Genomic DNA, 25,983 nt, shown 5'->3' on the forward strand with positions numbered 1-25,983 from the left:
AGGCAAAAATCACGTGGCAAAATCAACAATTAGTAACCCCCTCTCGGCACACACAAATAATTAGTAACCTACTCTCGGGAACCTGTGAGAACCTGCTGGATCCCACCTCTGCTCTTAGGCACAACTAGCCTAGCAGTTTATTGGGTGTGATGTGATGCTGTTACCAGCATGAACAAGAACTTTAGCTAATCTGTCATCTTTTCACCTTGCAAACAGGCAAAATAAACCACTTCCAGTCAAGAGCTGGCTAATCCATCTTCCAAAATCATGTATACAAGCTAGCTCGGGAACCTTTTTTCTTCTGTTCGCAGAACCAGCTGCGATCAAAATATCCTGTTGGATCTCAAATTCCTTGCCCTTTTTCAACTATTTATTTTATTTTTATTTTATTAAACTTTTATACCGCCCCATCCCCGAAGGGCTCTGGGCGGTGCACAACATCTAAAATACAATATAAAATGATAACATATAAAAGCAGCGATAAAAATTTCCAAGTCTTAGTCCAATTTTAAAATTTCAAAAATTTGAATTTAAATTTGAGTGTGAGGTGGCGTCCAGCAATCCAATAACATAAAGTCCCTCCCTCCCCACGAAAAAGGGAGGCATGGCGAGTCTCATCAGATGGTTAATGGCCCAGGTGTTGAGGGCCGGGGGGGCACCATTAGCGGCTGATTCCTCCAAAGGCCCGGCGGAACAGCTCTGTCTTACAGGCCCTGCGGAACTCCCCAAGGTCCCGCAGGGCCTGGACAGCTGGAGGGAGAGCGTTCCACCAGGCCGGGGCCAAGGCCGTAAAGGTCCTGGCCCGTGTGGAGGCCAGCCGCATCACCGAGGGGCCAGGGACCGCCAGCAAGTTGGCCTCCGCTGATCGGAGAGGCCGCACAGGGACATATGGGGTGATGCGGTCTCGAAGATACGATGGTCCCAGGCCGCGAATGGCCTTAAAGGTCAACACCAACACCTTGAAGATGATCCGGAACTCTACTGGAAGCCAGTGCAGCTGCCGCAGTACCGGCTGGATGTGTTCCCAGGAGGCGCTGCCTGTTAGCAAGCGCGCAGCTGCATGCTGAACCAGTTTTAATCTCCGGATCAAACGCAAGGGAAGGCCAGCGTAGAAGCTTAGAGAGTTACAATAGTCCCTAATCTATAGGAGATGACCGTTGCATGGATCACAGAGGCTAGGAATCCGTTCAGGAGAGGAAGGGGAGGCCAGTCAGCCCGGGCTTGGCGAAGATGGAAAAAAGGCAGCCCGGGTTGTATGGGCCACCTGGGTCTCCATTGAGAGAGACAAATCCAGGTGGACCCCCCAGGCTGCTTGAGCGAGAGGGGGTCGGCGCCAACGTGACCTCCACCTCCCACACCAGTGGCTGGAAGGTCCCTCCCCCCTCACACGGCGGCCAAGCCTGAGGATCTCCGTCTTCGACGGATTCAGTTTTCCCCTGCTCTGTGCGCCGAAATCCAACCAGCGACCACCTCCAAGCAGTGCTGTAGAGCCACAGGGGCGGCGGCTGCTCCCCCCTCCATCAACAGAATGAGCTGTGTGTCATCAGCGTACTGATGGCAAATCAGCCACAAACTCTGTACCAGCTGAGCAAGGGGTCGCATGTAGATGTTAAATAACAGTGAGGACAGCAATGCCCCCTGGGGTACACCGCATTGAAGCGGGCACTTCCGGGAGGCCTGGTCCCCACACCTCACTTGCTGACTCCGGCCCTGGAGAAACGAGACAATCCATTGAAGGACAGTGCCCCGCACTCTGGAGACGGCCAGGCGGTGGGTCAAAAGGTCGTGATCGACCACATCAAACGCTGCGGTGAGATCTAACAACACCAGCAGCGCCGATCCGCCTTGGTCAAGCTGAATACGGAGCGTATCCGTGACGGCGACGAGAACAGTCTCCGTCCCATGCCCAGCACGGAAGCCGGACTGGAAGGGGTCAAAAGCCGATGCGTCATCCAGAAAACCTTGAAAACCTTGAAGCTGCTCCAACACCACTCCAACTATGTCAAGTAGCTCACGGTTTTTGCAAAAGGAAAGCAAAATCTGCCAGCCACCTACATAAAAAAACCCAAGGTAGGTAAGCAGAACTCTCACCTTTGCGTTGTAAGGGATGTAGTGCTTTGATAAAGCTTCGGGAGTGTGCATCCACGTTTTGTCTACAAAAGGGGAAAAAGAACAAAGACACAAATCAGCCTTACTTGATCTCATCCTACGCTCCTCTGAAAAGACATCTGTCATTCTAATCAAGTCCTTGTAAGAACTCCTGCTTTAAAATATTTCCCTTAACAACGCTGGCAAAACATCATTACGTATATTACTAACATGCTATGATCTCATATCTATTCAGGACATTTTCAGTGTTCATGTACACCACAGGTGTCAAACTCGCGGCCCTCCAGATGTTATGGATTACAGTTCCCATCATCCCCTGCCAGCATCATGCCAGAGTTACTGTCTGTTTATTTATATATTGCCGTATTTTGGTCATAGCTTTAATAACGTTATGAGAAATTGCAAAGAGTTTACGATTACAGTTTATGAACTCAATATTTACAAAACATGGTCATTAAAGTACAAAACACTCAAGGCTAAAAAATGAGTCCTTATCATTTTTGTTGTTTCTCCATGTGGCCTTCTTTATGTATAAACACAGTCTTTTGTCAAGGCATGGGTAAAGAAGCAAATTCTCTAGCACAGCGGTTCTCAATCTGGGGGTCGGGACCCCTTTGGGGGTCGAACGACCCTTTCGCAGGGGCCGCCTAAGACTCTCTGCATCAGTGTTCTCCATCTGTAAAATGAGTAAATGTTAGGGTTGGGGGTCACCACAACATGAGGAACTGTATTAAAGGGTTGCGGCATTAGGAAGGTTGAGAACCACTGCGAGTCTAGAAGCTGCCTACAGGGACATATTGAATGCAATGTGGAGTTGCATTGAACTACGATGTGGAATTGTATTGAACAAATGAATTTGGTCTTGAAATGATTTGATGGCCGGGGGCGACCGGCGAAAACTGAAATGGACGAAAACCGAAGGCTACGATTACCGAGGTTCCACTGTCCTTAGAAACCACAACTGCCCCACAACTCATCGAAGTAAACAGAATGTTTAGAAGCTCCTTACCATAGGGATCAGTTCAATTTAATGAATTCTGCTGAATTCAAAGTTTCTGCTCCGCATATGGAAGAGCTTAGCTTATCCTCTGGTGCGAGGAGTCTGGCACTGCAGAAACAGGAGACTGGCACTAGCAGAAGTTTCTTGACACTAGAGGAAGACTAACCCCCATTGAAGCCAACTTTGGAGCCCACTCAGCACCTCCACAACAGTGGTCGAATCCCCACTTGAAATTTGCACGCAGATCCAAACCTATTTGTTGTGAAACCGTGTCCTTTTCATCGGAGTTTCTCCCTCCCCACCGCAGTAAGCACACAGCAGACACACCCAGTTGCAGAACTCTTAGCAATCCCCACTACTAGGCGAGCTCGCTTCACCGCTCTCCCCTGATTGGTGCGTGCCTTGATGGGGCAGGACCTTTTCCCACTGCGAAAACGTACATTGTAGGGCGTGATCCAAAAAACCAGCGTGTAAAAGTTTAACGTTTAACTGTGCAAACAGTTAATCGCTACATGTGTAAACCATGAACGATTTAAGGTTACACGTTTGACTGTTTAATGTTAACGTCCCCTTCTGCTGGCCGATCGCAAAAGCGGAAACGAAACCAAGGAAAGGCTGCATGCGCATCACAGCGCTGATTGGTTGTCCGAATTCCGCGTCACACTCCAGGGCGGGAAACGAGTCTGGGTTTCAACCCTCATCCCTCCCCTCAGATCAGCTCTGAACCGTGTTAATGGGGTCTATGCCACTTGCAACCAGATCCTGCCGGAACGCGGATTAACGGGGAGAACGAGCACCTGAAACGGAATCTGCCACGCAAGCAATGGGGAGGTCGTCCCTCAAACCTGGTTAGTTTGTGTTCTGAAACCTGGCTAAGACAGTAGTGGGGATTCGACCAGTGGTGGTGATGGAAAGTGCTGTCAACTCATAGCCAACTCGTAGCAATCCTAGACTTACTTGGTGGACTCCCATCTAACTACTAAACAGAGCCAACCCTGCATAGCTTCTGATATTTGATGAGATTGGCTATCCATGCCAAATACAATATCAAAGGGCTTTTAAACTGAAGCAGTTAATTTTTCTACTGATGAATGTTTGACATTTCCATGGAAACTTGAATATTAAGAACTTTGAGAGGCCTTCTCTTTACAATGTCCATGCAAAGGAGGAGGAGGAGGAGGAGGAGGAGGATTTATATCCCCCCTTTCTCTCCTATAGGAGACTCAAAGGGGCTTACAAACTTCTTTCCCTTCCCCCCTCACAACAAACACCCTGTGAGATGGGTGGGGCTGAGAGAGCTCAGAAGAACTGTGACTAGCCCAAGGTGAATTCCCCAGATAAGCCTCCACAGCTAAGGCGGCTGAGAGGGAATCAAACCCGGTCCCTCCAGATTAGAGTACACCTGCTCTTAACCACTACGCCACTGCTGCACAAGCAAGCAAGGAGAACCAGCGAGGAACACCAGAAATGGGCAGTGGGACTGGATGTTGACCAAGGGGACGGCGTCTATCAAGTTTTTGCCCCAAAGTAAGTAACAGGAAAGACTGCTCTGAAATGCAGGACCATGAGCGAAAGATACTACATTAAGAAGTTCACTTGAAGGTTATGCAAAGGAATTTGGCAGTGGGTGTTTTCAATTTATTAGATGAGTGGGTTTCACAATGAAATCCAGATGACTGTGTTCTTTCACCTATTTCCCCTAAAATTAATTTTAACAGGGCTTCACAGTCTGCCCTAGGGGAGTGCATACTGATATGCCAAACTGGAGGGGTGGCCGTGCTATCTGAATAAAGTCTGGGGAAAAAAAGCAAACCCAAAAAAAATCTGCTTTGCGATTGGGGGGAAGAAAGACCAAAAATCCTTGTGTGGCCTGAGAGACTAGTCTTTTTCTACTGTTTGCTTGTAGGGTTATGTTTTATTTTTATCCCTCTGGTATTTTTCAAGTATTTCCTTTGTTGTTGTTGTTGGTGGTGGTGGTGGTTTTGTGTGTGTGTGTGTGTGTGTGTTTTCTCACCCCTATTCTAGGGTTTTTTCATTGGATTTCTTCTTCTGGATTTCAGGGTCAAGGGAGGGGGAATCTTTCAGAGTTTTGCACTGGTTCTTTCTACCTTCTCTTCATTTCTGGTGCTTTCTTCTCTGCGGTGTTGAGGTGTTGTGGTGGGCTGGGCCTTTGTTTCCTGTTTTTTCCCTCCATTTGTTTAGAAGGGTTTTTACAGCGGGGGAGGGGGGGCGTCTGTTCATTGTTGTTCTGCTGAGTTGATGGAGTTATATCGTTGTACACTTCCTTGCAAATTTCACTTGCGCCATTTTGATGTAATGAATAGCTGAGATTAAACAGAGGCTAGTTTTCATGAAGGTGTGTTGGGAACTGGATATTAAAACACTCAAATGTCAACCTAGAACAGTGATGGCGAACCTATGGCACAAGTGCCAGCGGTGGCACTCAGAGCCCTCTCTGTGGGCACACGCACACAGAGTTCATCATGTGGGGGGGCGGAAAATCCCCCCCCCCCCACAAACACATCTAGGCTGGCCTGGGCCGCTGGGCACAACGCACCGCGGCGAGCAGGGAGGACTCGGCTGGCAGGCCTGTTGCCTGTTCTCTGGGTGGCTGATGCCTAAGGGGGGGCAGAGGAGGCGGAGATGCTAGAGAGGAGCAGAGCGGTGCGCGCAGGACTCGCTGGAGGCTAGAGCAGGCTGGCCCCTGCTTGAGTGGGTGGGGTGGAGGCACTGGAGCAGCGCAGGGCAGAGCGGCAGGTGCACGCAGGACTAAAACCTCAGTATTCAGGCTAAATTGCCATGTTGGCACTTTGCGATAAATAAGTGTGTTTTGGGTTGCAATTTGGGCACTTGGTCTCGAAAAGGTTCACCATCACTGACCTAGAAGAAGGGCTTCCTAATTAGGCTTGTGGTAAATGCAAGGACGGAGAGAGGGGAAGCTATGCCCAGGGCACACGTGTGCCCTGAGATCCTGCTGTGGTGGCGCCTGCCCCCCCCCCCCGGCCTGGCCAAGCCCCCGCCACAGCTCCACCCAGGGCGTCATGCCCACCTGCCCCATTAGCGCTACGCCACTGGGTAAGTGTTAAGAGGAGTTAAGGTTTTTGTTTGCCACACAGTTAATTAGCATACAGTATTTTTTGAATGTTGCCTCTGAGCTTCCTAACTGAAGCTAGGCAGTCTTAGAAAATTGGCTCAGTTCAGGCTGTAGCTTGACTTTGCAGAGGAGCTTTTCTCAACTCCTTTATCTGAAACTGGGAGTTTGCAAGAGTTGAGCCAGGACAAATTTTAGTGCAGTTAGTTTTCACTTTCTAAAAAAAAAGTTTTTACAGTCCATCTGCAGGATAGTTCCAGATTAACCTTTGACAGGTTCCACAACAGGAAGTCACTGTATAGTTTTCCTTTGAACAAATGATGCTGGAGCAGAAACGCTTGCACAGATGACTGAAGGATGGGACTGGATAAGTGTCTGTTGCTCAGGCTGCTCCTCCTTCAGCTGTTGCTGAGTCTTCCCAGTAGCAAGAAGAGCAGCTGCCTCAGCTGTCTTTGGGGTTGATTTGAGGCTCAGATGCCAAGAGATTGCTGGTGGAGCTAAAGAAGGAGGTGTGCACCATCTCCTTCTGCGTTCTTCTATAGCATAGGTGTCAAACTCACGGTACTCCAGATGTTATGGACTACAGTTCCCATCATCAGATGATGGGAACTGTAGTCCATAACATCTGGAGGGCTGTGCATTTGACACTTATGTTCTATGGCCAAGTAGGTCTTCCAAGGGAAGACAGGAGGAGAGGTCAGAGGTGGTTCAAGACGAAGAGATGGAGGGGTGCAATGTGCTGGCAGGGGATGATGGGAACTGTAGTCCATAACATCTGGAGGGCTGTGCGTTTGACACCTATGTTCTATGGCCAAGTAGGTATTCCAAGGGAAGACAGGAGGAGAGGCCAGAGGTGGTTCAAGAGGAAGAGATGGAGGAGCACCCCAAGGTTCTGTGATATTAACTCCTTCCTTTCCATTGATTTCTTCCTGTGCCTCCTAGACACAGCATGTCTGTCCTGACCACCTTACAGGGGAAGGGTCTGTGGGGGTGCCTACAGATAGTAGTCAGTATGGTTGTCCCCTCACATTCTTGGTCTGGAAGCACTTCCAGGTGATGGAGGGTTCCCACTTTGCATAATGCCAGCTGTATAGGACTCGATCAGTCAAGTGAAAGGCATTTGTCTTCTCTCAACTTCCAGATTCTGGAAGGATCTCATGGAGCACTACAAGGAGGTGCTTCTTCAAAGGGAGAGATAAAGGCTAGTGAAGCAGCCAAGTGGCCACTAGCCAGCCAAGAAGTGAGTCTAATGTTCTCCCTGCTGCATGCAGTACACCATCTATTATCATTATCGTTATCGTTATCGTTATCGTCACCATCACCATCACCATCACCAACATCATTTTTATTATACACATAACAACACAGCACAAGTGTCTGGAATTCATCTCTGAATATCGAGTCCTTCCCAAGGACCTAGGATATTAGAGGTATTTGCGTAGAATGTGTGCAGTTCCTAGAAGTGCTGCTTTCTGCAGCATGTGGACTGATGTTCTGTCCAAGTTTAGGCTTTCCAGATGTTTTTCAAGATTTCTTGGGATTCCTCCTAGAGCACCGACTACTAGTGGGATTACTGTTGTTCTTTTCTGCCACAATCGTTCAACTTCAATTTGTAGGTCCTTGTATTTTGTGATCTTTTATTATTATTATTATTATTATTATTATTATTATTATTATTATTATTATTATTATTATTATTATTATAGGCCGCCTCACCCCCAAAGGGCTCGAGGCGGCTCACAATACAGCTGTTCCAATAACAGCACATAAAATACATAACTAAAAACTAATCACATTAAAACAAATTTCCACAGCAGCAGTTTCTTAAATTTTAAATAACAAAGTTAAGAGCAAGCAAAATTAAAGACACCGATCAAAAAAGGCTGGGAGGGGAGAGGCAGGGCCCAAGATGGAACCAAGGCCCTGCCAAGATGGAAAACTGGCAGCCTCAGTGGGGGCGGTAGATCCACAGACAGCCTCACCAAAGGCCTTGTGGAACAGCTCAGTCTTACAGGCCCTGCGGAACTCACCAGGGTCCTGCAGGGCCCAGACAGCTGGAGGGAGAGCGTTCCACCAGGCAGGGGCCAGAGCCGTAAAGGCCCTGGCCCAGGTCAAGGCCAGCCGCATCGTCACAGGGCTGCAGTACGCAAGGGGGCAGCGAACATCTCTTATAGAAATACTTGGTGAGGGCAGCAATAGGGTGCCAGGAGGTGGAAAGCTATAGGTAAAATGAAGGAAAACTCATCTCATTGGCAGGATGATCACTACTGACAGGTGGCCCTTCAGAGCTGTAAAACAGATCAGCTTCCACAGGCTGCTCCAAGATGCTCATCTCTAGTCCATGCCCCCCTTCTCACATCACAATGAGTAAGAGACAATGGAAAACTCCACTGGATAGATGAGGCACCCCCTTTGGGGGCCCATAGAATTGAACGGTGTGACCCAACATTCACTATGAAGGGAGTTCTTTTAAGGAGAGTCCCCTGCAGTTATGTTGAAAATTTGGCTTGAAAAATCGCCCACCCCAAATCCCCATAGACTTTGATGGAGCCAATTAATTTTGGATAACCAGAAAAAAAGCCAATTAATTTACCACTATAGGTATTTTGCTTTTTTTCAGCTCCCCCCCCCCTTGAAAAAATTGGGACCTATAACCTCAAATCCATAAAAAAAAATCAAAAAATGGTGCTACTTGCCTGCCATTTAGTTGTTCAATCTGAAATAATACACAAACCACAGCATTCCAACATGGAACAACGTACAAACCACATCAATTAGGATCAGTTTGGGATTTCATAAACATAAAAAAAATGGGAAAAAGTCTCAGTGTGACAGCTGAAACGACAACGTTATCAACAGCCAGCAAGAGACTGAAATACCCTGATTAACCCCTCCAGGCACGATCCAGAGCTAAGCATTTCAGTCTCACTGCTATTTTTTAAAAAGAGATTTAAGAACATGGTCTACTTTGCTACTGAGATGCTGGGATTTAAACATGCTGAATTTGGTTGTTCTGTGCCCTACATTTTTTTTTTAAATGAAAATGCTTTTTTAAAAATCTTTATTTAATTGGTAAATTGATCTTTATTGATCTTTATTTAGAAGAAGAAGAAGAAAAACAGTTTGGATTTATATCCCCCCTTTCTCTCCTGCAGGAGACTCAAAGGGGCTGACAATCTCCTTGCCCTTCCCCCCTCACATCAAACACCCTGTGAGGTAGGTGGGGCTGAGAGAGCTCCGAGAAGCTGTGACTAGCCCAAGGTCACCCAGCTGGCGTGTGTGGGAGTGCACAGGCTAATCTGAATTCCCCAGACAAGCCTCCACAGCTCAGGCAGCAGAGCTGGGAATCAAACCTGGTTCCTTCAGATTAGATACACGAGCTCTTAACCTCCTACGCCACTGCTGCTCCTTTAGTAGCATTTTCTCCTGAAGTTTCGCCTGCATCTGTGGCTGGCTTCTTCAAAGGCCATACACCCCAGTGATTCCAGCCGTGAAATCCTTCGACAATACATTGATTTTTTTATTTAATCAGTAAATAAAGTACAATCCAAGAAAAACAGTAGAAAAAGGAAAGCTTCATATTACATAGTTTTAGTGAGTTTTATTTAAAAAGTCTGACTTTCCTCACCAAGAACTCATAATAGTTTTATGTTTGCATTTTATATTTAAACCATCCCTCTGAAGCCATATAACCTAAAGTCAAACTATTATTTCTATACTCTTTTCTGCCAAAAGATTAAAGCAAAGTTGAATATCCCTGGCCCTTCAATGATGCGGCTGGCCTCCACACGGGCCAGGGCCTTTAGGGGTCTGGCCCCGGCCTGGTGGAACGCTCTCCCACCAGCTGTCCGGGCCCTGCAGGATCTTAGTGAATTCCGCAGGGCCTGTAAGATGGAGCTGTTCCACCGGGCCTTTGGAGGGACCGGCCGCTGATGGTGCCCCCCCCCCCTTTTCCTTGGCTCCTATATCTGGGCCTTATACTATCGGATGGGACTCGCCGTTCCTCCCTTTGAGAAAGGATTTAATAATAGGCAGTTGGGTGCCACTTATACTTATATTTATAATGATCAGTTTTATAGTTAGTCTTCCGCTGCTTTTATAGGTTTTAACTAATTTATGATGGTTTCATGATTGTATTTTGTCACATGTTGTACACTGCCTGGAGCCCTTCGGGGATAGGGCGGTATAAAAACCTAAAGTATAAATAAACAAATAAAGTATAAATATTCATCCTCCACATCCTGGACTTTCTTTGTGGAAGAATGTTTTGCTTGGGTCCCAGTGCCTACCTAGTTCTGCTCCCCACCCCCTCTATTTGAATGCAAAATAAAAACTAAAAGCCTTTATAAAGAAGACCACTTTTGAATTGGGGGGGGGAGGGTCAAGATGGGATCGACACCTCAGAGGGGAAGGAGCGATTTTCCCCAAATGGTGTCTTGTAGGAGCCCTGACCTTGGCATCACCATGCTCCCTGGGGGGGGGGGGGGTTCTTGGCTGGGCCCTCAATCCAACCCACCAGCACAAAGTTTTCACCTTGGCCTGAGATGCCCCACAGGCCTTCCCTCCTGGACCTCCTCTTGTAGCCCCATTCGCAGAGCTGCCTGAAAGCTACTGGCTCTACCTCAGATGCGCCTGCTGGGTACTTTGGCACAGAGGGGCGCTGTTGGCGGAGTGACATTACACTGGTTCCAAACAAACACGGTATCTACCCATATGTGGCTAGAATGTCCAGAGGTAAAACATTTGTGGGAAAGTGTTATAATATATAAAGAAAAATATGTGAAGGCAAAAAAAAAGATAAACATAGATTTATTATTTATAGGCATATTGGATGATACAATAATAGAACAAAGAAAGAGAAAGTTTTTCAAACTCATGATCAGAGCGGCCCATGCAGTAATAGCATTGGGGTGGAAAGACAAAAAAAATCTGGACAATGCAGAAGTGGTTGGAATATATATGGGAGCAAATACAATTAGAAATTTTGGACATAATGTCAAGAAACCAAATATGGCAAGAAAAACAAAGAGATATGAAGTGGATCTGGACGGAATTCAAAGACTGGTTAAACGAAATTGGAATTACAGAAGAAAAATGGACAAGAAGATTGAAAAGAATGGACCTGCTGCTGCACATCTAAAGAAGAAAAGAAGAGGGGGGAGGGAAAAAAGGGGGGGGGGGAAAGGATATGGAGGATGAAATAGAAGATATACAATATAAATCTGTAATAATTCCGAAATATCAATAAAAATATTTTAAACAAACAAATAAACAAGGTATCTACCAATTTGGCTCCTCCTTGCCAAGCGTTTACTTTTAACCTTAGGAACAAGGTCTTGGATCAAGGATTATGACACTCCTGAAGAGATTCCTACTCCAGTTCTGTCAAGACATGGTAGCTCTGAGATTCCTGGTTTAAGGCATTTCTACTTTCCTCACTCAAAGTCCTAACCTTCATGCTTGCATCTTAAAACATTCACCTACACCAGGGGTAGGGAACCTGCGGCTCTCCAGATGTTCAGGAACTACAATTCCCATCAGCCCCTACCAGCATGGCCAATTGGCCATGCTGACAGAGGCTGATGGGAATTGTAGTTCCTGAACATCTGGAGAGCCGCAGGTTCCCTACCCCTGACCTACACAGATACCACAACCAAAGAAATGGAGATCTGAGGCAACAAGGACTCTGGGAAGTCTATGCCACCTTTCTTGGGAACGCAGTAGCTTATCCTCCCCAAGTGAAATGGCTGATTCAGCTGGAGACATCAAAATTCCTGTTCAGTTCAAAAACGATCGCACACGCCCAAGGTTGTGCATGTGTGGAAGTGCACAGGCTAACCTGAATTCCCCAGGTAAGCCTCCACAGCTCAAGTGGCAGAGCGGGGAATCAAACCCAGTTCCTCCAGATCAGAGTGCCCCTGCTCTTAACCACTTCGCCACACTGGCTCAATTTTTGCAAATAAGCAGGAGTTTGTCCTCACTCAGACTGCTCTTTGATTCAACCCTGTTCCACAGAAGATCTGATAAGAGTTGTTTCTTCCCGCCCTGCTTCCCCTCACAACTTTTCACCAGTATCCATGGAGACTTCTGCTATCAGGAGCAATACCAGGAAAAAGCACACCCGTGTATCTCAATGGAATAAGAGAACAAGAGAACATGAAGAACTTCTTAAGAGTTCTTTGTATGCCAGAAAACATATATATTTATATATAAGGTCCACAAGAGGGTAGTTTTAAGAGGTTTTTATTCTTTGTTTTCGTGTTGCTGAAGAGCTCAATCCCACTCTTCCATGAATAAGAAACAAACAAAAAGATAACTCCTTGAAAAGGGAGCCCTTGTGTGCTGAAAGCTTTGGCACACAAGGGGTTTTTGAAGGCGTTTATGCTTTTCTGCAACACATTTTTATTTTCTCAACCCAAATTGTATATTTTCTCAATGTGAAAAAAATACTACTGTACACTTTCACAACTACCACCTTAATACAAAATAAAGTAAAAAAAAATACCCATTACCCATTCTAGGTTCATGCATTTATTTAAATTAAACAATTTATCAATTATACATTGAATCATTACTAATATTCTAATACGTTTTGCTGTTTTCGTTTAGATCTCAAATTCTGCAATTACTTCTACCATATTTTTTTCAATAGATAAACCATAAAAGGTGTCCAGTTTTCTGTAAACTTCTCTGTATTACTGTCCCTTAACAAAGTTGTTAGTTTTGGTATTTCTGAGTACGCTGTGACGTTCAATAACCAGTCTTCCTTTGTTGGTATTTTTTCATCTCTCCATTTCTGCACATAGAATAGTGGTGGCGAACCTATGGCACGGGTGCCAGCGGTGGCACTCAGAGCCCTCTGTGGGCACGCATGCACAGAGTTCGTCATGTGATAATAGTGCAATTATTTCAGGGAGATTGTTAGCATTAAACCTAAGACCTAGTTTTGGGAAAGCAGTGTAGGTAACCCTGTTAAGCGCTGTTATTGATTTTCATGGGAAGAACTAAAGCGTGATCCTTTACCTGGGAGTAAGCTCGGTTGCTGGCAATGGGGCTTGCTTCTGAGTAAATCCTCCTAGGGTTGTGATTCACCCGTTCAAGCGTTGCAGAGTTGCTTCAAAGCAAAGCCACCGACTACCACCAAGCGTACTCCCGAGTAATGCGCACCTTGGAGCCAACCGTTTTTTTTTCTATACTAAAACCTCAGTATTCAGGTTAACTTGCCATATTGGCACTTGGCCATAAATAAGCGGGTTTTGGGTTGCAGTTTGGGCACTCGGCCTCGAAAAGGTTCGCCATCACTGACATAGAATGTCCTTGCAGTAGTAGATAGATACATGGGTTTCTGCTTCTCTGTATTAGTTTTTCTCGGTCTGATTAAGCGAGCTTTGACTCATGAAACCCCAACTCCAAAATTCTGCTGTTCTCTAAGGTGCTGTCTGGACTTGAATCTAGCCGGTTCCACTGCACATCAATATGGATACTCTCTGAAACTATCCTGAAGATTTTAGTTCATCTTCTTGGTTGCTCCTCACAGCTTTGTCATCTGCTGACTGAATATCGGCCAGTCCCCTCCCGGGGGGGTTAATGCCGGACATCATCTACTTATTTTAATTGTGGAAGATCACTGCTGCTAGTGTTTTAATATTTAATGTATTTATTGTTTTAATTGAAACTATTTGCTGTATTCAAATGTTGATTGTTTTGCAAACCGCCCTCAGCCCTTCGGGGGTAGGGTGGTCTATGAAATTTAAATAACAACAACAACAACAACAACAACAACAACAACAACAACAATCATCTTTGTGCAAAATGTTCTTTCGTACTGACAACATGGTATTTGTGGAGGTCACCAATGTGCAGCGGTTTCTTCAGTAAGTCTGTATGCTGCAAATAACGGGTGCTTTATTATCGTATCTACGTAGCTAGAGACCCCTGTCAAGAATGTGCCAGTTTCCAAGACAATGTGGGACGCAGGCTCCACCACTTTATGGATTTTGTATGGCGAACAGAAAGCATTTCGTCTAGGCAATGTTTCCAGCAGCTCATGTGCTTTTGTGGTATTTCTCAACGAGCTCTAAAGACAACGCACAACCTTCCATTTGTAATTTGATTTAGTCCTGATCACGACAGCTTCCATGGAGTTCATCCTCTTTGGACATTCCGTAGCAGACTTAAAGGTCACAGTATTTCAGCAGAAGAACTTGTCAGAGGAGAGCTCAGGATAAAGGTTGCTGAGCTGGAGTTAGAAGGCTGAGAAAAAAATAGGGAGAAAAAAGCACTCACCGCTCCCCCCCCAGATTAAAAAAAACCCAATGGAAAGCTTGGGGGAGCACTGTAACAAAACTCCCCCCCCCCTTTTAGAATGAATAAAATGTTTCTCAAGGCTGGGTTTTCATACTCAGAACGAACAGAATGGAAAAAGTGTGAAAATCGTTTTTTCCAGTGGGAAAAAAAAACAGAAAATCGGGGAGTGACTGGGGAAGAAAAACTTCTTATGCCACAGGCTCATACATCATTATCAAGATTTTTTTGTTTGAAGGTAATTAATTTGCAACCATTAATATGCCCTTATATTTTGAATAATACGTTATTAAAGAGTTCAGCATTTTTCATGTTACTAAGTTTAGCTTAATATCCAAACGTGCTTTACATCCAAACTAGGGCCCTTTCTGCACGGGCGTTTAATGGCGCCCTGGGGACGGCAAAAACGCCGTCCCCAGGGAGCTATTCGCATTAAAGGGCTTAGCTGCTTTGCAGCCGGCATTCACCCTTTGCGCCTAACCGGCGGAAGTCATTTTCAACCTCGCTCGGGGAGCGAGGTTGTTTGGAAATGCCAGCTTGGAGCCGCTGCCATGCGAATGGCAGCGGCTCCAAGGCGCCCTCCCCCCCCCACTCCCACCTGTCACTTACCTGGTCCCTGGCCCTCCGGCGCATCATCAAGGCCTGGGGACACGCTCCTCTGCCCTGCGATGCTCAAGCAGGCGCGCACGGCCAGGGGGCGTGTCTCCAGGCCTCGGCGACGTGCCGGAGGGCCAGGGACAAGCCGGGTCACCCCAGCCGGTTCTGGGACCGTCCCAGCATCGTCGGGTCGGCGTGGATTACGCCAACCCAACCCCTTCCACCTCCGTGCAGAAGGGGCCTAGGTGACAGACCTAACTACTGGGGCCCTATGAAAGAGTTTTTGTCTAAATAATCCACTTTTGTTTATGAAAGAGTTTGTTTTCCAACCTTAACACACACCCTTTTCGCAGATGGGATAAATTACAGATACATATACCACGATAGCATAGGGTATATCCCTTTTCGCAGATGGGATAAATTACAGATACATATACCACGATAGCATAGGGTATAACAATTTGCAACTTTCTCAAGTATTGCATATACATGCAGTTTTTTGATTCCATAAATTGATCACCAAACTAGATGCGATAACTGCTCAGCGTGGTGTAGTGGTTAAGAGTAGGTGGATTCTAATCTGGAGAACTGGGTTTGATTCCTCAATCCTCCACCTGAGTGGGAGAGGTTTATCTGGTGAACCAGATGTGTCTGTTGTGGGGAGAGGAAGGGAAAGGAGCTTGTAAGCCACCTTGAGTCTCCTTACAGGAGCGAAAGGTGGGATATAAATCCAAACTCTTCTTATTATTTTTATTATTATTATTAAAAATCTTCCTTACTGGAATAGATTATGTTTGTATCAATACAGGTGAATTAATACCTTGGAGCATTGTCTTTTGGAATGTGTGTTTTCCTTGGATATCAGAGAATCATGGAATTTGCCGCTTCTTCAAGGGAGGGCAAATATACCTACTGGAGAGAAACTGAGAGTACTGCTTAGCAGGCATTGAACTCAAGGCCATTTGAAGGCTACAAAGTTATTTTCCCAAGTGGTAGCAAGACATAATAATTTGAATAAATATATGAGTCCACAGTGGGCTATTAGAATTATTTTTAACCACTGGGTCAAATGAGTAATTTTATTTAAGGAATTCCATAAAAGCACCAAATAATATAATTTATATGCTGAGTTATAAATGATGCATCTTATGTTGTTCAATCAGTAAAAGAAGTTTAGGCTTCACAGTAAAGTAAGTGTTACATACAGAGGTGGGATCCAGCAGGTTCTCACAGGTTCCCAAGAATAGGTTACTAATTATTTGTGCCGAGAGAGGGTTACTATGTGGTGATTTTGCCACGTGTTTTTTGCCTTAATTACGCCCCTCCTCCGCTCCTCAGCAGTGGTGCGCAGAACTTGAAGCAGTCTAGCAGGAGGTGAACCGCCGTGCGTGGCAGCCTGCGACTGTGTGCATTTGTTTCCTGCCCAAGGACTGGCACAGTGGCTGCATCCTTGCCACAGCCCCGCCCAGGAATGCCCTGCCCCCGGAATGCCTGGCCATGCCCCCGTTGTGCCCCGCCCAGCCCCATTGGCGCTACACCACAGTTTGAATCCCACCACCATGGGAACCTGTTACTAAAATTTTTGGATCCCACCACTGGTTACATATATTTTCAATTTCCCTTTAATATTTTCTTTCAGGGGCTTTAACATTTCCAGAAATTTTATCTCTCTGCTTGAAGTACATATGTAGATGATGTTGTCTGACTTGAGTTCAGAAGGGACTGGAAGTACCCAGATCAGTGGCACCCATCTTGGGGTATGTGCACTCCCAGGAGGATGTGCCAGAGCGTTTGGGGGTACACGAAATATGAAATGGGTTTGCCAATATGGGATACTGTTTTAGGGAAATGGGCTGACAAGGGGTATGTGAGGGGGGGAAAGTTGGGAACCACTGGCCTAGATTATTTATTTATTCATTCATTCATTCATTCATTCATTCATTCATTCATTCATTCATTCATTCATTCATTCATTCATTCATATTTTTATACCGCCCCATCCCCAAGGGGCTCCGGGCGGTGTACAACATAAAATCTCATATAGCATAAATATAATTACTAAAACCTTTAAAAACAGCAGTACGAATAATAAGAGGCGTCCAACAAAACCCCATTTTTAAATCCTCCCCAAGAGGGAGGGACGGCGAGTCCCATTAGGTGGGAAAAGGCCCAGATGTAAAGAGCCACAGATAGACCTTACCCTTTTGACAGGTTTATCCATGCCATTCCTTTTCATCCACAGGTGGGAGTGTGGGGCACAGCCCCGTGGATGGGACCCTTTACTCTTCTGAACAGATCCTGTTTTCATCTCCATTCTTCAATGTAATGAGAAACGCCTGGGCTTTGGCTTAATAGTCTCACTCTGTAATAATTCACCCAGTCCAACGTTGATCCATTTTGTTGTGACAGTTACTTAATCCTATGTCTAAACCTGCTTGCCTGTGGAGACTTATGAATCCAATTGGTTTCCAGAATACCCTGCAGGATCCAATACAACTCGCTGGATATGCTGACACATGACTGGAATAACTGTCTCTTCAAAGCCATTAATGAGATTGCTCTTCCACCCCTGCTCCAAATTGGCCCCATGGTACACCATGAAGCTAAAGGAGAAGAAGCAGGAGCTATGGCTGCTGGAGTGAGTTTGATGGCACGCGCATGATGAAGTTGCAAGAACATCTGACAGAAATCCTATGAGATGGCAGCGGCCACAAAGAAAGCCAACCATTCAGCCTCCATTGCACCTGCTAGGGCTCATTTGGGTCAATAGTTTAAGGTGGTTAGGTCACTTCCACCTCTGTCTGGAAACATCCAAAATATCTGATATCAGGTTGTTAGCTGCAAAGTTGTTGTGAGCTGTTAAGCAGATAAAAAGCTTATCTCTCCACCATGACCTCCCCACCAGTTTTGAAACAGTAAAGGAACCAGAAAGCCCTTGACAATGGATCAGACCACAGTTTTAAAAAAATATCTTGATCCACTTGATCCAGCTAACTACCGCTTGGCGTCCAATTTTGCATCCCTGACTACTGTAGCTGAGCACCTCCAGGTTTTCTTGGAGGATCAGCCCTAGTCCCATTTCAGTCTGGTTTCCGGACCATCCATGGGACACAGACTGTGCTGGCTGTTCTGATGGATGATCTTAAGAGGCAGTTGGATCGAGGTGGGCTAGTACTGCTGATGTTATTAGATCTGTCAGCAGTGTTTGATACAGTCAATTACGGCTTTCCAACACTGGGATATGGAGAATCTTTCAAGGACTGGTCTCATTTCTCTAGAGTCAGGGACAAAGAGTGTTGCTCAAGAGGAGGATCTTGCCATGACATTCTCGGTTACATGGAGTCCCTTGAGGGCTATCCTGTCCCCTATGCTCTTTAACATCTATACACAATCCCTCACCCAACTCATTTTGAGCTGCGTTGTCACCAGTACATTAATAACACCCAGCTATATCTCTTTATGGGCAGCTGGTTAGGCACCATCCCAGATATCTCGACTGCGTGCTTGGGACCCATAGCAAAATAGAAGGAGAAGGAGAAGGAGGAGAAGGAGGAGGAGAAGGAGGAGGAGGAGGAGGAGGAGGAGAAGAGTTTGGATTTATATCCCCCCTTTCTCTCCTGCAGGAGATTCAAAGGGGCTTACAATCTCCTTGCCCTTCCCCCCTCACAACAAACACCGTTTATAGTTGACTAAAGTTGTGTCCATTGAAGATGGAGTCCTCTGAGCCAGCTGGTGCAGCCTGGGTCAGGATATCCTACTCAAGATACTTACATGCATGCAAAGCCTTTATTGGCACATACTCGCGACACTTGATGTACAACTTATTCCATCATCTCCTCTCAAGAGTCTGGACAGATCCCGGATTCCTCTCTTTCATAGGTGGCCCAGATCATGAATACTGCCAAGCAGAGTTTTATCTCTGCTAAGCCTGGCAACTGACTCCTTGCCTGCCAATTTAGCCACAGTGATCCATGCAGCGGTCACCTTCAGACTAGATTAATGTAACTTCTTTTACACAGAGCTCCCCCTCAACTTGGTCTGGAAACTCCAACTAGTGAAGAATGTGGCAGCCTGGGTCCTTATGGGGACCCCATGGAGGGCACATATAACACCTGTGCTGCAGTGGCTCTGAGTCGAGTATTGGATGAGGTTCGAGTTGTTGGTTTTGATCTTTAAGATTCCAAATGGTCTGGGATCATCATTTCTCCAGGACCGCTTCTCCAATTATGTCCCCCCAAAGAACACTGAGTATTGTGAATAACGATCTCCTGGTAGTTCCTGACACTAAACCCGTGGTGGCGAACCTTTGGCCATGCTGGCAGGGGCTGATGGGAATTGTAGTCCATAACATCTGGAGTGCCAAAGGTTCGCCACCACTGCCCTAAACCTATCCAGCTGTCTGCAACCAGGCCCCCGTTTCCCCCCCACCCTCACTAACCTTAGTTCAGCCGGCTGCTCTTTGCAGCCAGCTGAACTCCAGGCTGCTCTGGGCTTCCACTAGGCCTGGCAGGGCAGGGGGAAGGGGAGGGGTGTGGGGGTGATTTTCCACCCCGCACGTGCCCCCAATGGTGCGTGCCTAGGGCACAGCCCCTCCCCCTCCCCTTGGCAGCTACGCGACTGATCATCTGGGACCCAAGATCAGGGTGTCATTGTTTATTGATAATTTGATGTTTTAATTATATGCATGCTATTGACAGTTGCATGCAGATGGTGAGACCCTTCCCCGGCAAATAAAACACACCACAACAGTGCTTGGGGAATGGATTGGGCCGCAGCCCAATTCATTAAATGCTAACAAGTAAACCAAACCAGAAGCTGGGCAGCAAACGGGTCGCAACATCATGCAGTCCCCAATCTCCATTGGGGACTTCTGCAGGAACCTGGGAGCCCCAGAGGCGAACCCACGGCTTCAACCCTTCCTGCTGCTGGGGGTAGCAGGCACCGGCTAAGCCTACCGGCTTGCCTACCGGCCCACCCCACCCCCACCTGCTGGGGTGTCGGGCACCAGCTAAGCCTCCCGGCTTGCTTACCGCCCCGCCCCGCCCCGCCCCACCCCCCAGCCCTTCCGCAGGGCACAACCATGGAGAAGACTGGCCGCCTGGCTCGGCTTCTCCCCCCAGATGTTGCGACTCCTGTTGCCAACCCGCCAGGCTGCGACAGATACAGCAAAGCAGAACATTCTGTAACATATTAACATTCAATATCATATTAAAATATTTAAACAGGTAACTAGAAGAGTTTGAATTTATATCCCCCCTTTCTCTCCTGTAGGAGACTCAAAGGGGCTTACAATCTCCTTGCCCTTCCCCCCTCACAACAAACACCCTGTGAGGTAGGTGGGGCAGAGAGGTGTTCGAGAAGCTGTGACTAGCCCCAAGGTCACCCAGCTGGCATGTGTGGGAGTGTACAGGATAATCTGAATATCCCATAAAAGCCTCCACAGCTCAGGCGGCAGAGCTGGGAATCAAACCCGGTTCCTCCAGATTAGATACACGAGCTCTTAACCTCCTACGCCACTGCTGCTCCTAAGGGAGGGTGGGTGGGTCACGCCGCTCTTGACCTCGGCAAGCCAAGAAGGCCGAGGCTCAGGGTGTGGCGCCTTTTATCTGTTTGCTCCTCCTGCCTTTTGGGCTTGGAGCCAATCATTGCAGCTCCCTGCAATTTGGCATCTTTCGACTGCAAGCTCCCTTTCTTTGCCTATTCTGCTCCCCAGAGCCGCAACGGCTGCCCCCATTGAATCGGTGGCTGCTATTTTTAACTGCAATAACTTTATACTGTTCGTTGTCCTGAGCCCAACTTTAGTCGGGAAGGGCGGGATAAAAAAATGAATAATAATAACACTTTGGCACAACTTCAACACACTGAAAACTTCAATAAATCACTAATGGATGAGAAATCCTCCCGTGGCATTAAGATTGGCCGCCAGCTAATCATGAGCTACAGAACCGCATTTATCTGTAAAGCTGATGACTGTCCCTGACCTTTCTATTCCATATCTTCATATGAGTTAGCAAGTTCTTACATTTTTTAATTACCCATAGAGGCTATACTTTTTTTTTAATTAGTCATTATTCAAAGATAAGCCAACAACCTATGAGACTTATATTTGCCAAAGGCACACACATGCAAAAATTCTAAAGCCTTGGATTCATAGGGCAAGGATATTTGCATTTGTTCCAAGAAATAACTAGGGTATTTACCTGCAGAAAAGACACTGCTTACTCCCTTGAAATAATCAACCTCTGTGGGATAACATGCAACTTCATACATTTCTGTTGGTAGCTCACACATGTTAGGGGAGCCGACTACTCCCTTCCTGCTCCCACTTAAAAGGAGAAAAATAAAATTTGAAAACAAGGACAGCTGAACCATAACCAATCCTGACAAGATTGCCATCTCAAATCAATAAATAAAAGACGTGAAACATTTAACAGATGTTTTTGGCTGCACATTTGGGACACAATTCATATTGTGACAATTCCAACCACAGGAATAAAATATATAACATTTAATAACAGAGGGATCCATACTAAAGAAAAGACTCCAGGGTAATGTCACATATTACTATAAGGGTTTGGCACTGGGCCTTAATGTTCATTTCACGGAAGACTTCTTCCCCTAACAGAAAGTGCTGTTCTTCAAGAGCAGAAAATGTAGGATCCATTATCTGAAGTTGACACTGAACTATTAACATCTTTCATCATGCCTCACCACGATTGGCAATCATCCTCAAAAGAGAAGACAAAGTAAGAGATGAAAAGCAGGAATATACAGAAATCTTTTACCTAAAAAAGATTGGACCACTTCTTTTGATCGCAAAATCAGAGTCTTAATTTAAGATTAGTTACTGAGCTTCACAGAGGGAGAGTAGGAAGTGGATGCAGGGGCACCGTCAGCATGATGTCACTTCCAGGGACATGGAATCCTAAAAGTGTTGTCATTCCCCTCTAGGAGTCACAAATCACAGAGTTATCAGTGATATCTAGAGAGGTGTGACATCACTTCTGGGTTTTTCCTGTTGCTGGATTTAGTCATTTATTCTCCTGCTCAGGAAGAGTGGGTGGGTGGCAGGATATCTCCTGCCATAGTGGGAGATCTACAATAATGAGAAAGGGGATGGGGGCACAAGTATTAGAACAAAAGAATAATCTGTACCAATTGACTTAAGTAACCAGGTACTGTATATCATACACAAATCAAATATCTCTTCATTTAGTTAAGCTAATACTATATATATAAAGTGTGTGTGTGTGTGTATATATATATATATATATAAGTATATATAGATATAAAGTATATATAGATAAAGATATAGATGTGTATAGATAGATAGATAGATAGATAGATAGATAGATAGATAGATAGATAGATAGATAGATAGATAGATAGATAGAGAGAGAGATAGAGAGAGAGAGAGAGAGAGAGATAGATAGATAGATAGATAGATAGATAGATAGAGAGAGAGAGAGAGAGAGAGAGAGAGAGAGAGAGAGAGAGAGAGAGAGAGAGAGAGAGAGAGAGAGATAGATAGATAGATATACACACATATACATACATATATACATATACACACACATATGCACAAGAGACAGCTCTGGACCCTCTCCCCTAAAGCGATTCAAAAGAGACCGGCCTTGCAGGAAAGTTGTACATGTTCCAAAGAGGATGCAGCCGAGCGCTGGAAACTCCTTAGAAGGGCTAACTAAAAGTTATGATTGGTCCCTATCTCGACCTCTGGGAGGTGGGAAACTCATACACACACACACACTATACACACTATATATATATACTATACACACATACATATACACACACTATATATATACTACACACACGCACACACACAGAAATCAAATTCAAGAATCTAACACAAACGTCGTAGCTATGTATGAACAGAAGAATGAAGTATAAATTGGCTTGAAAAAGCTTCATCTGATCTTAAATTTAGTCACTTTGTAGGAACAGGTTTTCTGTTGCTCTCTGGCCTTCCTTAGAGGACAGAGACACAGCAGGTAAGACAATAACAGAAAGCCTGTCCCTGGGATCATATGGATGTGTGCATGTTCCTTAAGATTCTTGGTTCGCAACCCACTACAGGAGCATATAATTGGGCCATGTGAAGTTTTTCAATGAAGTAATACCTTTTCTGGAGGTAGACAGCCCAGTTCAAAGCCCTGACTAATAGGGCTTTAATTATTGCAACTAAATTTGTAGCGTGGTCTCCTTAAGGTGTTCCATAGTTGCGGATGGAGCTTTTTCAAGCCAATTTATACTTTATTCTTCTGTTTCCGTGTAGCTATGCCTGTGCTAAATTCTTGAATTTGATTTATGTATATATGTGTACTGGATTGGTTTCACTGAGGGAAGAGATATTTGATTATTTGTAGTACCTGGCTACTTTTAAGCCAATTGGTACAGATTATTCTTGTGTTAATTGTGGCAGATCTGGAAACACTGGCTCCAAACTTTGCAAAAACGTCCACCTGCTTTCAATGAGGACTCAAATCCTATTTGTTCAGAGTTCTCCATATTTCTGATGGCCAAGACTCATTTTGCTTTCACACCACAATAGGCTTGAAGTTAAATGTACATGCAAGAGTTCACTGATCCCTGAGGAGTTCATCCACCAGTTCTTCTATGTGGATCCATGTTCCAGATATTACCCCTCTGAGAGCAAGCCATGCTGTTACCCCAATCAGAGGGAACAGGATAAGTTACCCAACTCTTGTTTGGAGAACCAAAGAAACTGACAAGGACAAAGGATCTGAAGAAGTTAGTAAGTTTATCAGGGGCCGTTTCTGCATCGCCACCTTCACGCCGGCCCGAGAGTTTCACGGGCGTAGAGCCTGCTCGCAGACGAAGCGCAAGGCGAAGCAGGCAACAGGGAGGCCGGTAGGCGCAGGCGCTCCACACGAGTCGCCTCATTATTGCAGCCAGCCTGCGGAAGTTGCGGCGCCACGCTGCCCTCCGACCCCTGGAGGTGAGGAGGACAGTATGGTGAAGCGTCGCATTCCTCGCGAGGCTTAATTTTAGGAGGACATGGTAAGGGGCTGAGGGAGAAAGCGTTTTCGGGCGCAGCTACGCGACCGGGCCGCAGGAAGACGATCCCTCAACAACAACCCTTTAAAGGGTTGTTGTTTGTAATGCTTGACGCCGCCGCCCTGGGAGTGGAAGAAGCCTCAAACGCCGCTGCTGCGTTGCAGCAGCGGCGCTGTAGGGACGGCCTGGGGGCTTTGGCTCTATGTCGCCGCAGAAACGGCCGTGCAGATACGGCCAGGGAGAAACAGGTTGCAGTAGCACCCTGGGAAGAAAGACTCAACTTTGGCTTTGGAATTGTCCCTTTTTATAGAAAAGCTTCATATGCTAAATCATTAAATTCCTATTCATCACAGATTCCTTGACATCTTAGAATAACACACGAAAATACTTAATGTTCTTCAGTTGCCAGTGTCCTACAGATACATATTACTTTTGGGGAGTCTTTGACAGGTCTAGAGAATCTTTGATATACAGTTTGTTTTTCTTTGGTACTTGTCATAATAAGCACTTGCTACAGACCAATCATCTCTTTACTACAGACACATTAGTACCTTCCATCAAACCCAAGGTTAAACATGGTAGCAGGTACTTTTCCACTTCATTAAGGCAAAATTTTCTCCTAGACACTTATCAACCTTTGACATTGTGTCAGGGTTCTGGTCTTTGCAAACTTGAATATAATGACAGAACAAAGAGGCCAAAAATAAATATTGATAAGCCTAAAACAAAATGCAATCTTCATCTTCTCCTAAATGCTAATGATACATATACCTCTGAGGCCCCAATACCGGTTTACCTGTGCCCCCCTAATTTTAAATTGAACCATTTCTGGAACAATGAGGATCCCAAGCAATTGGAAATGGTGACCAAATTCCTGCTCAATATTTTGAAATAATCCTCTGGGTCTCTTATTATTATTATTATTATTATTATTATTATTATTATTATTATTATTATTATTATTATTTCTTCCCTGAAATTTGCACTTTATGAAATACGAGCAGTTGTTTTACTTTGTCAAATTGTACCCGGATCCAGTGGTGGGATCCAAAAATTTTACTAACAGGTTCCCTCGCCAGCCCCCCCTCAGCAAAGGGGGCAGAGGCGTACCTAGGCAAACCTGAGCCCTGGGCAAAACCTGAGCTGGATGCCCCCCCCCCATGGACAGCCACCCCACCACCCAAAAAAAATTTTTTTGCACCAGGTCATTTCTAAATCATCATCACATTATAGAAAATGCCCCAACTCACAAATCTGAACACCGCAATGGTGAAACACACAGGTTCTTTGATAGAGACTGGTGAGATAAAAGATGCCTAAAGGCTGAGAATCAATGAATTGCAGTACCTGAAAGGGATTAACCCAGTTCAGGGAGTTACATTATTAGTCGCAATTGCTATATGGAACCTTCACGTTCAAAGGCAGGATGCCTTTCGGGGAGGCAAGGGCGTGGAGGTGGAAAAGCAGACTGAATTAGTAACCCCCTCTCAGCACACACAAATAATTAGTAACCCACTCTCGGGAACTGGTGAGAACCTGCTGGATCCCACCTCTGCTAGGATCATACTATCACATAGTTTTTATCTGTATTTTTCTCCTGATGCCTAATAAAGGTCTCTGAACTGAACATATACCTCTAAGTCTAAACTATCTTAATTTTAGTTTTCTCTTTCTCTGACCTCGGTTCCGTCAGTAGGATTTACTGCTGGCCTGAATGTTATGAACAGCTTCAAGGGCCTCCTTTTATTATGTTTTAGAGGCTTGTATTAGACTAGTGTTCCTCCTGTGCCCTTAGGGCTTGCCTAATCAACATTCAGCTTAGATAGATATCCATGCTGCTTGA

At 45.6% G+C, this 25,983-nt stretch overlaps 1 protein-coding gene across 8 annotated transcripts in view; it reads right to left on the minus strand.

The window, feature by feature from the left end:
* GULP1 (GULP PTB domain containing engulfment adaptor 1) overlaps positions 1-25,983 on the minus strand; it is a 256,298-nt gene that overhangs the window by 86,896 nt on the left and 143,419 nt on the right. For all 8 annotated transcript variants that reach the window (XM_048484088.1, XM_048484087.1, XM_048484085.1 and 5 more), the window contains exon 4: positions 2,092-2,153. In XM_048484088.1, coding sequence (XP_048340045.1) covers positions 2,092-2,153 — 62 coding nt within the window. The remainder of the gene's footprint in view (positions 1-2,091; positions 2,154-25,983) is intronic.

The sequence above is a fragment of the Sphaerodactylus townsendi genome, linkage group LG02, assembly GCF_021028975.2.
Source record: "Sphaerodactylus townsendi isolate TG3544 linkage group LG02, MPM_Stown_v2.3, whole genome shotgun sequence".
NCBI lineage: Eukaryota > Metazoa > Chordata > Lepidosauria > Squamata > Sphaerodactylidae > Sphaerodactylus > Sphaerodactylus townsendi.